This window comes from Chanos chanos, chromosome 1 (genome assembly GCF_902362185.1).
Source record: "Chanos chanos chromosome 1, fChaCha1.1, whole genome shotgun sequence".
In the NCBI taxonomy this organism is placed as follows: domain Eukaryota; kingdom Metazoa; phylum Chordata; class Actinopteri; order Gonorynchiformes; family Chanidae; genus Chanos; species Chanos chanos.
This window is the reverse complement of record NC_044495.1, coordinates 5,364,427-5,378,595: the sequence shown is the minus strand read 5'-3', so window position 1 is coordinate 5,378,595 and position 14,169 is coordinate 5,364,427. Positions and strand designations below refer to the sequence as shown.

At 39.1% G+C, this 14,169-nt stretch overlaps 1 protein-coding gene across 2 annotated transcripts in view; it reads left to right on the top strand.

Annotated features, from left to right (window-relative positions):
* Positions 1-10,844, top strand: part of ldah (lipid droplet associated hydrolase) — a 44,168-nt gene extending 33,324 nt beyond the window's left edge. For both annotated transcript variants that reach the window (XM_030789424.1, XM_030789416.1), the window contains 2 exons: positions 6,759-6,841; positions 9,099-10,844. In XM_030789424.1, coding sequence (XP_030645284.1) covers positions 6,759-6,841; positions 9,099-9,290 — 275 coding nt within the window. In that variant the 3' untranslated portion in view covers positions 9,291-10,844. The remainder of the gene's footprint in view (positions 1-6,758; positions 6,842-9,098) is intronic.
* The last annotated feature ends 3,325 nt before the right edge of the window (positions 10,845-14,169 follow it).

Genomic DNA, 14,169 nt, shown 5'->3' with positions numbered 1-14,169 from the left:
ATTTAAGTTTATGGAAACATTACAGGAATTTCTCTGGGTTATTTGAACGTCTTCTTTGCCAGGAAAGTTTTAGCGAAACTAAGGAAATAGAAATGCTAGAGCTTGTTTGTTGGGCAAATGACTCACACTATCAGTTGAACTAGAAACCAGGAATTTAGATTCTTTTACTGAAACATCAGATCCACTCACTCAGAAGGCCTTAGAGGCTAGAATTGGGAACAGTTCTTTTTCTTTTTTTTATCTTGTCTCACTTGTTACTTAAATATGGGTTTTTTTGTTTGTTTGTTTTATTCGTTTTTTGGGTTTTTTTGATGGGGAAAACACACTGCAGATGGCCGCTTCTCCTTCACTTGGGAAGTTTTCTGGAGCGATGTGATTGTAGGAATTCAATACCCTACATTCTTCACGCTCACTTGTCTTTCAAATCTCCCATATACTTATATACCTCTCTGCGTTGCTTTAAAGGAAGAGTCCCCTCCTCCTCCTCCTCCTCCTCCTCCCACACTGGATTTTTTCTGGCACTTCAGTAAAGGTCCATACACCTGCAACGGAGGGTCCAACGAACCCCCCCCCAAAAAAACCCCACTCACTTTAGGAGCTTTTTTGAAAAACACTTGAGGGTGAACAAAAGTGATCTTCTGAAAGTAACGCAATGACTAAAATATGGATGCTATTGGCAAGTCATCTGCAGAATGTCATATCAAAGTCAGCCACACAGATTCCCGATTCGTCACACTGTGTGGTTTATATGTCCGTGAAAAATATCGAAAGTTATTGAAGGTTTGCCAGTAAGTCGAGTCTTTGCTTCGAGAGATACATCTTCATATCGAGTTTTTAAACGTTCAGAGAGGGAGGGCTTTTAAATTCACCCCGTCATCTGGGTAGATATACAGGACTTCTCTCCTCTCCTCTCCTCTCCTCTCCTCTTCGCTTCTCTTCTCCGGTTCATGTTAAAAAACCTCAGTCGAGAAAGACATTAAGGAAATTTGTACAGAGTGAGGTTAATTTAGTCCATCTGACATTGCGCTTGCTATTTAGGTAATGAATTCCTCACATGTAATGAATTTGTCACTTTGCTATTGCAGAAGAGAAGTATTGGTAGTGCTGTGGGGGGGGGGGAAACGACAGAGTTCTTTTACTTCACTTTTGGTTTTTTGGGGGGTTTTTTTGTTTTTTTTAATAGCCTTGTGCTTTGGCAGGTGGAGGTTGTTTTTTTTTTGTTTTTTTGTTTTTTTGCCAGAGCCGTCCACTTTAACGTAATGACAGCAGCCGTGGGCTTTATGTGGGTAATATAAAGTTGAATTTGCCTACAGGGAGAGCAGTTTGTCCCTGAGGTATCTCATACAGGAAAAGTCATGTTAATGAAGCACGCACTCAAATAAGGGTTGATTGCCTCATCACACTGGCATGATGGGTTGGCAACAGGTGCTGTTTATCAAGAGGCTAAAACACTCCCCAAAGTTCCTCTCTGCATTTAATCGATCAACTGAGGAATTTTCGTCCATACTTTAGTGATGAAAGACATGAATTTTTTTCCCTCTCCTTTGTTTGAAACTGTTGTGTGACTTTAACAGTCGTATTAAACTTCTTCAGAACTTTGCCCACCCACAATGTACCGTGTATAGTGACAGAGAGCTTTTGAATTATAGTTCAGCGGTTTGTGTATTTTTTTAGCACAGCGTGTACTATTGGCTTTGAAATGGAAAAAAGCAGTATCTTGTTCGTTAAAAAAGTTTTTTTGTTGTTGTTTTTTTTTTTAATTTGGAAACCTATCCTTCACTTGACACTCCAGATATCAACATCACTCCCATCCTCACATTTCTTAGATGAAACACACGGAAGAAAAAAAAAAGAACAAAAATTACAATTTTACACTGAGTTAATTTATGTTGCCATGATATTGGAGCATGTGGTATATCACAAATATTTACTTAATATAAGTCAAAGCTGTTTTTATTCGCCTGTCAGCAATAACGCTTGGAACTCAAATTTTAGTTGGTTTATAATATGTAATTAGTTCTAAATTACTTCATTTGAGAATTTGCTCCCTGAAGTCTCTCAATTAAAATCACTGTTTCAAAAGAAATGTGTAAATAACATAACAGACTGCTAATGTATGTTTGAAATATCAAATTCTCTATTTAGGTTTCTTTTTCTTTTTTTAAATAATGAGTGTTATTAACAGTTTATCTCAAGTTATTAAATCTGTTTAGGACCAGGTGTCAAATCGGTTCCGCTACGTAAACTAAATCAAATTGAAACCGGTCAGTTTGAGTGTCTGCTATAATACAGCTGTAACCAGTCAAATGGCTGGATCTGATTAATATATTGATTAATGTTACCAACTTTGAGTGTGTGTGTGTGTGTGTGTGTGTGCGCACGCATCTATGGAAGAGTGAGAGAGTGAAAGTGTGTTAGAGAGAGAGAGAGGGAGAGAAAGAGAGAGTACCTCTGTCGTCAATAGCTAACAAGGCACATGTGTGAGAATGTGTAAATTGGGCTGGAATGCCATGCGGCTTGCCAGGAGGCTCCGTGCCCCCTCCCCTCAGAGATAAGTGAGAGAGAACAGGGGATGTCTCGTGGATCGCTGGGGTTTAGACTGGCACACCGTTTTCCCTCTCTTTTAAACCTGCTCTTTCTTTTCCTCTTCTTTCTCTGGATTTCATTTATCCCCCTCTCTCTCTTTCTCTCTCTCTCTCTCTCAGTCCCCCTCATCCTTCCATTTTCATTTGTTGACATACAGTTATTTTGCAGACAGATTTATTGCGAATATTTACTCAGTGTTTTTCTTGAAAAATGACATGTAGATTTTTAATGATCACGGTGTGATTGTTGTCTGCACCATTTGGCAGTAGTGTGGCATTGTAATCATTCACAATCTCTGGCACACCATTACTCGCATACATTTCTGATCTTGCAGTTGTAAAAAAAAAAAAAAAAAACGGCCACACTGAAACTCTTTGAGAAGCAGTGGCCGGTTCATATTCTAAGTGATAAACTGTGACACTTAAAAAGCTTGTGTTTAGTGTTCAATTGCCAAAAAATAACTGCTGTGTTTTGTATAAGCCGCAACCATTTTACTGAAAAATTTAGCGCTTGTGGTTTCATGAACCATCTACCTCAGGGCTTGTATGAACTTTATCGTGTCTCTCCATCTTTCACTTGGAGCTAGCCCCAAAATGCCTTTTGTTTGCTTTTAATTCTACTGGGGATTGGCATACACCTTCCAGAGAGCTTCGAGTAAAGCATAGACTAAACTTATGATTTACCCGTAAACTGTGCGTGAAAAAACATGGCCTGGTTAACAGGCCGATTGGCTGATTCAGCCTCTGACTGGCTGTTCCACAGAAAACTAAGAAATAAACAACTGGCTTTAATAAGCAGGAAGCCCTCTCTTCTCACTACACTTTCAGATAGTGGCTAAAGCCCCTATGCGCCCTAAAATGTAGTAAAAAGCTCAAACTGTCCTCTTACTCTATCTGTCAGTAAGGACAAACTTCATGAACAGTGTTGAAAGGGAGGGAAATTATCAAAGTTTTTAATTTTTTTTTTTGTTGTTTGTTTGTTTGTTTGTTTTAAATCTTTGCAGTAGGGATGTGACTGTTTGGGTTGTTATGGAAACCAGCAGTATGTTGAGGACTCCTCTATTCTCTATCAATCAGCACACCTTAGATTAAGTTTCCCACTACTCTTCCCACTGGTGGTGTATGTAGAAAGAAGGCCCTTGAATGAGACGTACTTGACCTTAAAATACTGAAACTTGCAGCTCTAATTATTCGTGTGTGTGTTTTAAAGCAAACATTTCAGGGGTCATTGCTAAGCTGTGCAAAGCTGTTTGGTGTACCTCTACTCCATGAACGTTGTGACATCAGCAACCTGAGCATTCATCGCCCAAATCATTAAACTCCCTTGTCTTGACAAGATTCTGGAATCCCTGCGAAAAAGCCCCACTTAGATCCTTCCGATCCAAAAACAGCATCCTTGATACGGTCTAATCTGGTTTCAGCCCTGGATGCAGTCCATCACATCTGCTTCCCTTGCGGTAAAGAATACTGCCTGCTCTCTTGATAAAAAGCAGCATTGTCTTGCCGTGTTTACTGACCTGTCTGTGCTATTTGATACGGCTGATCAATCTTTTTTTGTTGTTACACAGATTGTTTAATGTAGGTCTCAACCAAAAAGCATATGAACCAGTTCCAAAACCTACCTGCCTGATAGATTTCAGTGCACTGCTACAGACAGAATGAATTGTAAATGCTGCTGACAAAGGTGTCCCCCAGGGGTCAATCTTAGAGCCAGTTCTGTTCACCCTGCTCACGAACAATAGTGCTCTGATTCAAAAAAGTTAGTTTATTCTTGTAAACAGATTACACTGTGAGTGCCTCTTTGATATCCTCTATCGGCAGGGTAAGTATGCAAATTGCAGGCTAAATTCAGTATTCTACACATGTAGATCCTAATAGTGCTTCTAAAAAGCTTTTACAAAGCTGTCACTATTGGCTTTTAAATCTGTGCTTTTTTGTAAGCTTTGAATAGGGTATAATGGCCTTTTGATTTATTTGAATATGTTCGATGGAAATTATTTGAATTGTCTTACACTTTTTATAAAATTATTATTCTTTTGGTTCCTTCTGTTGACATATTTCATTTTTGCCAATGCATATGGTTTTTCTACTTATTTGTACACAGGACCCTGTTGAAAATAGGACTGTGATCTGGAGTTGATGTCTGCCCTGTTTTTAGAAAGAACAAGTAATAAAAAAAAAAAAACCCTCATTAATGTCATATTTGTCACCTCAAGCGCGCAAACACGGTGGCTAAACTGAGAGGGAAAGACGATTTATTTTGAGTCAAAGCAACCAGTTAATTGCGCAATTTGTCTAGGGGACTAAACAGTGGCCAATACAAACATCTCAGTGGCTTTCAACGCTCTGTGATGTTTACACTCATTATATATTTTGCCATCTGCTAGCGACAATTATCTGAGATAAGAAGTGAAATTAGTTTAATATGGGAATCGGCCGCTGTTTTAAGCTCTGTGGTTACTGCACAGAGGGGATAATATGTGGATGCTTTTCACATGCAGCGTAATGAGCAGAGCATGTATTTTTACTGAAGCTGGTAATTATACAAAAAAAAAAAAAAACCCTCACATTTTTCCTCTGTAGATACTTCTTACAACAATTAGTTATGTGCGGTAACCCTTGTTTTTTAGTTGTTGTTGTTGTTGGGTTTTTTTCCCCCCCGGTATAAATGGAAACCTACATTTACCATTTTTCTCCTCCTCTCTCTGTTCAGCTGCTTTTAAAATGGATAAAATTTCTGTCTCTCTCTTTCTCTTACATGTACAGTCTCAAAATATTGACACAAAGGCTATATTCAGACAGGTTCCTATGCCATAAATCACAGATCTTTCCCTCCAACTATCCGCTCTCCAGCTTTTCCCTCAAACAGCGTGCTGTTGAGTACGAAGCCAATCTCTCAGGAGAAGGAAACAGGCAGAAAGGAGTATTATTTTTATGATAAACGATGGCATCCCCAACCCCCCCCCCCACCCCACCCGTATTTCACACAGGTCATGTGTTAAAAAAGAGAAGGAAACTTCTCGGTTTTCCTCTTAGGGGTATGTTTTAAAACTCTTTAAACTCTACACTGGCAACACTGAGCAAAGCACGTGTGTAAATTATGATTCATTTAAGAACAGAGCGATACGGAAGTGTTGGCCGACCCCTCGTTTCTGCCCTCTTTAGGTCCGCGAAATCTGAGGAGCACATCCGCATGCTTCCAAGACACACGACATGCTCACAAACATGCAAACACACACATAAATATAGCGTAAACACACACTAATAGACACAAGACAGAACAAACACACGCCACCACACACAAACATATACACGGACGAACCGTAGAAAGACAAAATGATAATATTGTCGTCTGAGAGAACGACTACCAAACATACTGAACGTAGCCATACAATACAAGCAAAAATGTAGCTTTATTTACAGAGGTACTGTCTGCCTGTGTTATGCATGTAACACTGTGATCATGTGCCCTTGTGTATATGGGCATGTATGCACATATGTGTTTTGTATGGAGTTTTGATAGAAGAGAACAACAACAACAACAACAAAATAAACAGAAAAGTCCAACAGTTGTGTTTCTGAACTAATGGTTTTAATAAAAATGACAGAACGTCAGAAAGAAAGTCCAGTGTAGTGGAAGATCAAAGGCATCGGGTTACAAACACTCACATTCTCTCTCTCTCAGTGTTTTTTTTTTTTTTTTTTTTTTAGAGGATTTTCCCCATTATCCCCACACATTGTTCACTTTTATAGACAGTAATAATCTTTTACTAATAATCTGCAGTTGTTCACAGAACATGTTGGTGTGGGAAGTCATAGAACCCACGTAACCCTACTGTTCTGTGTCTGCTGTCTTAAATTAGCTTCATAAGGAACTGTTTTTAATCAGTCTGGAAATACTTAGCAGCATGAATGGATAAGATGATCTGTCTTTTAGATATATCAATACTCATTATAAGTACTTTAGTCATTTAATTCCCCATGATGCTTGGGGCTTCATGAGTCAATATTTGATGTGTGGCGATGTTGCTTTCTCCACCCATTTTTTTGAACTTATTAATTGGTTAAGAATTTAATTTTAACATCTTAATTTTAACTCCATAACTGGTGTCTCAAGTTTTAACAAGCGAATCGTTCACCTTTTTTGTTTGTTTGTTTGTTTTTCATGTTTAGCCAATGGCATGTACATGGGAGGCCAAGAAATGAGGTTGGTTCTGGAGAGAGATAACGCAACGATCAAACGAAATCTACACAAGGTAAGTCTCTCTCTCATTTTTCTCATTTGATTACTGTTCATCATCTGTAGCATTTCTCAAAATATATCCTATCTCTAAGTAATAGCAGGTCAAACGAAGGTCATTGATAATGTGCTATGTGGGATCTCAACAATAAAGGACAAATTTGGTCACACTTTCCCTTCATCAGTTACAATAAAACCTGTGAATTATGTCATTACAAATGTAAACAGTTGTTGCCACAGTCAGATAACTGAATTGACTGACTGATTGATTGATTGATTGATTGATTGATTCATTCATTCATTCGTTCATTCATATGTTCATTCATAGCCTTAATGAAACAGAAAACAGACACTCCTCTGTGAGACTTCAACCAGTTTCACTCCACACTGAGGATACACAGTCAAGCACTAAACCAATGTTATAGTTGTCTTCATAGACTTGGTCCCATAACAAACCTCAGTCGAGTTCAATATCAGAAACCAGAAACGGGTGCACCATACGCAGGGTGTTTATTTTTCTCCTTCCCGAAGGGGCCATGTGTGTGCTCAGATGATCAAAGAGAAACCGACGCCTGTTAGAGCCGCTCACAATATGAGTGCCCTAGTCTGACTGTTCTTCTTTTAACTGATAACAAGTCAAAGGAAAGTTAAAAAAGCAACACCAGATTATCTCCTGATAACCACACACACACATACACTTTTAGTTCAACCTAGAACTTAGAAGCGCGCGCGTGCGTGTGTTTGGGTCTGTGTACGTGCATGTGTGCATGTGTGTGTGTGTGTGCCTGTGTGCATGCATGCGTGTGTGATTGCATGTGTGCGTGCACAAGAGTGCGTGGGTGCGTGTGTGTGTGTGTAAAATACCTCAGTCTGACGTTAACCAGAAGCCTTACACATCAGGAGAGTTTGGGGGTGAGTCAGGGCCTGCTACTGATGGCTGACGTGAACTTGACCTGTCGTCAGTTAAATAGGTGATATGATATCATCAGTGGTTTCTCTCAGCTTCACTTATGATACACCTCATATTCCCTAAGCCTCTTCAATGATATGTCACTTCACACGTACAGCCATAGTACAGTTACACTTCAACAGAGCTTCCAAAAGGAAAAAAAAAACCAAAAAAAAAACCATCATACACTGCGGTCTAATACAAATTCTAATCATTACCACAGATGAGCACTCATATTACAATTAATTTCATCTTCTGCTGTCTTCTTTGACGGTGATAGTAGTGTGTGTGCGTGTGTGTGTGTGTGTGTGAGTGCGTGTGTGAGTGTGTGTGTGTGTGTGTATGTGAGTGTGTGTGTGTGTGTGTGTGTGTGTGTGTGTGTGTGTGTGTGTATGTGTGTGTGTGTGAGTGCTGCCTCCTTGTATGTTTTGTTGAAATTGTAAGGTTGAACCTACTGATGGGTTGTAGGCCAGCCTCTTGCCAATAACTGTGTCAAAATCATTCTCTTTGAAAAGAGCGTAGGTGAAGACAGTAGGTCACATGTTTAAACTTGCTTCAGACTTAAACCACATGCTGTCTGAATTCGTTATTAGATTTATACGCTGCGCTGAAAAGCGATCAGCCGGGACAGACGCTGAATCCATCATGTATAACTGGTACGGTCAGCGAAGGCCAAACCTTAGGCAATTTGTCAGAAAAATCATGCCACACGGTTGACAAGCAAACGTTAGGGGTTTTTCTGTATCATGCACAGTAATGGAGGTCTTACCAATACATCGACCTCAGAAGTTTCACATTAATCTCAGCCTCTGATTACACTTACTGAAGTAGTTAAGTGTTTTCTTACAACAGGAAAATGCTTTTCAACTGCTGTCAAAGTCAGAACACTGAAGTGAAAACAGAGAACATTATCTTTTTATACTATTTTATTTATTTATTTGTGTTGTGATTTGAGGTAAACAAACCTTTGTTATGTTTGTACTTGGATCATCCAGAGGGTCTGTCTGGACCTCTGGGATACTTTTTCTGTGTGTGTGTGTGTGTGTGTGTGTGTGTGTGTGTACGCGTGTGCGTGTGCATGCGCCCACATGTGTGTTTGTGTGCTGGTAATGGCTAAACTATCTGTAGTCAGTCGCACTGACTTTGTATTCGAATACATTCATCTGAAAGTCATTAGCTTTTATTTGTAAACATTAAGATAACTAGATTAGCTTAATTGTTGTATTCCTTGTTTTTCTGTTTTGATGGTTGGCACAGACAGATTCCTTTTGAATAACTAAATAAAATATCACAGTGAATGAATATATTTTTATTCATCTGCCAGCTGGTGTTTTACTATGGAGCAACAGATCACTGGTGTCCCGTCCAGTACTACCATGACATCAGAGCGGATTTCCCGGGAGGAAACATCCGTCTGTGTGAGCGTGGAATTCGGCATGCTTTTGTCTTGGACGCGGGGAAGGAGATGGCAGACATGACTGCTGAGTGGATTTCTGATGACCTGAAGATTCTGTAGCTCCGGGAACCAGAACAGGACTTAGCTCTGGTTCCGTCTGGCACTTTGGAGAAGTTTAAGGAATCTTTTTCTTCAAGGTTTCCTGAACTTCAGAACCTCCAAAACATCTGCCCCTCGCTCAAAACACTCAGGGGAAGATTCTACTGTGTGTCTGTAACTGAGTATCATTCTATGCTCAATCTTGACCAATCATTATATGGTTACAGTTCAAAGCATCAACATGTATTGCATTGTTGACAGAGTCCAATGCACCAGAAGAAGCAGTCATTGCAGAGCTAAACCTGGTTTGCGTCAGCTGTGGGCATAGCTAAAATGCCATCATTTTCCTGTGGTATACACAATAATCTTGATGAATTTTTATGACCAAATTTTCAAATTTTTATTTATTGTATTCCGTAAATGTAATCTCATCCTAATTGTTTATAATCAAGTTTCAGGATTAAAATCTGTGGCGCTAGAGTAAGAACTTCAAACATAATTTTTCATGATTTATTTCCTGAAGTCTGTGGTAATTTCACTGTTCTATAAAAATATTTTTTAAAAAGTCGTTAATTTTTTCATATTTTATTATCATGAACGCACCAGATGCAACAGACCAATTTTAATGCATAAACGTGTGGTTGAAAATTGGTGCAGGACCCATCTGACCTCCTCAGTAAGGCAGCGGTTGCCTCATTGAGGGATCAAAAACAGTAACAGAGAAAAACTTCTATTAATGTTTTTTCAATCTTAAATGCATATTTGGTCCTTGAAGGCAAAAAAAAACCTGGGGGGTGGGGGGTATTTTATTCTATTTTTTTTTAATAAAATGAAATGTAGCCTTAACCGCAAAAGACCATAAGATTATTATAATGCAAACGTGGGGTATACTCTTAGCCAACAACGTCAAGGTGTGGTATGAAACCAGAAAATTTCCTTTTTTTATTATAGGTTTCTGGGCAGTGTCCTGTTTAAAAATGAAATGAAATATATTTATGGAGGAGATCCCATGTCTACATACGTATTAAACCCAAGATCTGTCCTGTCACTTATGAATTGATTGGTTTTATTTTTTGTCGATTGTCCAGAGCCTCTGGAATAGCGTTTCACCTGAAACAGGCAGCCTTTCTCTCAGTCTGGGCTTCACGTGGATCAAGTGGCCCCCATTTGGCCGCTGTATTCTCCCAGGAGAAAGACTTTATGGATAGCTGCAGAGCCAATACTATTTCTTCCAATAGGACGAGTTCTCACACTGTGAGTCTGGTTTCCTATACTTATATCTCGTGATGGATCATCACAATTTACCTCAGTAGCTAAACGGGTCCAGAACACTAGACCAGTGTCCTCTCTCCAGACCTGCTCCTGGAGGCTCCCACGCCACCCGAGAACCACTTTATGTTGTTGGGTCTCTCACTGCCCTGAAGCACCTGAGTCAACTCATCAACTCCTAAATATCAAGCCCTTTATTGGCTTAAGCAAGTGTGTTAGGGCAGGGAGGGATTTAAAGTGTGCAGTGTTGTGAATCATCGGGAATGGGACTGAGAAACGTATTACTAGGTGGTTTCCAAAGTACGAAAAGAAATAAAGTAAAATAATAGAAACTACATTGTGGCAGTGTCTGTTGGTTGTCTGTTGTTGCGTTTTATGCACGATCCCCTGCGCACGGACTTTGCAAAACTCAAAGTTTAAGGTTTACCTCGGTTAACGTATGCTCACCAGCACCACCAAGAAACCTTAACAAAATATCAGATCTTTGGGGGGGGCTTTTGAGAGAGCACTCACAATGAACCTTCTTTTGGGTGTCACTGAGACAGAGAAAAGAAAAATACATATAATCATTCTAGCATGTTGATTTCCTCAAGAATCACAGTAAAATAATCCATCTGAGATGGTCCCCTTCTTTATATCTCAGAAGGGAGATGCTCTGGGTAAACCAAGACTCCTTTAATCTCTTTCCTCGGCTTCAACAGAAAGAATGACAAAAGCCCTTAAGTTGCCTATGCTTGATTTAAAGCATGAAGAAAGGCTGTTTCATAGATGGAAATGCAGAAATCCTGCCCGGATGGACTGAATTGTGGCAAAGCAAACAAGCTTCACTGTTTAATGTCTCCGTGGTGGTTTGAGTTCTCTTGTGGTGACGGAGAACCATTCCAGAGATATTCCAGGATTTTCCTGCCAAATATCATCCTCTATGGGGCTTTTTTTCTTCCCTCCTTGTGTCTTTGTTGTTTTTGTTTAGCTTCTTTTAGTTCCTTCTCCCGTTCCATTTTTATAAACCAAAACAACATTTCTTCATATATTTTGAACTGTACAACATCAGCAGAATGGTTTTTACGGTTTAACGTTCCTCAGAGCTACGCGACTCGAGTTAATCAGTTGTTCCTCGAGGACATCTTAATATCCCACCATTCCATTCCAATTTTACTTACAGTATTCACCAGTCTATGGTACGAATGTTTCTTATTTTAGTGTAAGATTGTCACGTCTCTTTCTTGGTTGTAGTTATACTAAAAGTATATGTATATATATATGTACACATATATTAAAAAATTAGATGCAGGGTACCTCCTATTTACAGATAAAAATGCTAAACATTATTTGACCCAAACGTCTTTCCAATCAGTAACTGTCAGCAGAGGACTCCACGCGTCCAGTCCGCTCTCACAACCATGCCATCGCCGTACGTCCGACGTTTCATTCTGGAATTTGGAATCACCTGAAACCGTCCAGAATACTGTCAGACAACAATGGCAAAAAGAAAACATAAACCACAAAGGCTGCAGGGACTGAATTATGGGTGTGACAGGGGACTCACAAAAGTTTCAGTTTCACTTCACATTCACTCACATGTCAAATAAAACAGATTTGTCCCAGGACTGGATTTTATTATCAGTATTTTTTTAATAAAATCATCTGTACAAAAAAAAAAAAAAAATGACAGTAGAATAAAAAAAATGATGATATAAAAAGAGGTTACAATATAGGCTTAGTTTTACTTTTTAATTTTATAATAATTTACAGTATATTTATATACTACTAAATAATATTTTAACAAGTAAAGATATCTTCCGTTGTTTACATCTAATTTACAATTGAATTATGTACACTCCTTTTATATCTTCTAGAATAGAAACATACTCACAGTGCATTTTATCCTTTTGTTAAAAAGTTGTATACTTCCACAAATTAGACACAGTTTCAGGATTCCAAAGAACATTTATAACGGTTGTCACCATTCTTTGATGTTTAAAATTGAATGACTGGTTTGTTTTCACACTGAATTTACAAGAAAAAAACCCTTCCAAATCAAAGATGACTAACAGCTACTTTTCATGTATTAGATGTTTTTTTTTTTTTTTTGAGTAAAAGAAAACACTGGAAATGTGAATATCACATTACACATTATAATATTCACTTCAATACAGCTTAATACAGTGTAGAGTGTAGCAGAGTTGCTGTAGTAGAGTATAGATCAAGGAAGGAGGCCAAACATGTTTACTGGATTGGAAGAAGTCTGCGTCTTCTTTTAACGTTCAGCTCGCAAAGAGGACTTAATTGAAGCTCTTTTCCTTTGTGGTGTAACACGAATGCTAAGAGAGGAAAAAAAAAAGTTGTTCTGATACCCTGCAGCTCCTGAACTGATAGCCTCTCAACCTTCACAGATGGACCAGACCACCTTTAACACCACTTAACAGCTTCCCTCACTACAACTAACAATGAATGAACTCCTCTCACATGTACACCGAAGCAGTTACTATGACCACATTTTGACACGGGTGGGGGCAGCTGTTCACTTCCCATTAGAACTTGCTCCGAGGACCTTAGGGTTGACAAATAATAAAACAAAGGACATGACAGGAAGTAGTGAAGTACAAGAGTGGAGAGAGAGATGAGAAATAGTAAAAGAAATGACGACTTAAATGGCCCTTCACTAACCCGGCAGTAATTGTACCCATGAAATTTGATGATTTGACCGAGACTACAGCCCAGCCCTATAGAATCTAACTTGCCATGTTTAATTCAATCAAAAACCTTATCAGACATTGTCACTGCCCTAGTTCACGATCACATGCAAAGAAAGAAAAGTACAAATCTGTTTCCCTTTCGGATCAGATGATATGATGTGATGGGTAACAGGTGCTAGTACCACTTCTTTATGTAATAGCAAAATGATCTCGGTAGAGTCTGTTTAACTGAAGTCAGATCTAGTTTTGAACACGCACACACACACACACACACACACACACACACACACACACAGACGTAGGGGAGTTTATCTTGACCTTGTTAGACATCCTGAAAGGCAAAAGCCAAGATCGGAGTTCGTCTCACGCTGAATGGCGTTCAGACGAAAGAACATTGTCTGTAGAAGTTTAGTTCAAGCTGGTCTTTGATGCTAAAGGGAGCCATCCTAATGGATAATCTTGTAACATTTACAGTCATCATGTTGGCCTGGAGCCCTTGGATGTCATTATGCAAGACAGCCGGGCTCAACTTCTTCCTTTCGTCCAACGGCACAGATCTGGACGCGCTCACATAAACAGTTATACACACTTGCATTGACTTTCCTCGCATAAACAGGCAGCAGACAAAACAGATAGACAAAAAATGAACTCATTAAGAAATTAAAACATACAACTCTGACAAAACAAAATGACCTCTGAACAGTACTAAACACTCGATTAAGAAAAGGGGGAAAAAATTGGTTCCATTCTGAAGCATCTGTTCTAAACTCTGCTCCTGCACTTATCCAGTACAAGGACGCTGAACATTCTGCACCTTGTAATTCTTTCTACTCCTACAGCACTTAAGCAATGATCTGTGTGGATTTGGATCCCCCCCCGTTTGTTTGGAAATGCAATCCTTAATTTATAATGCCACTGTGGACAGTTCTGGTAAA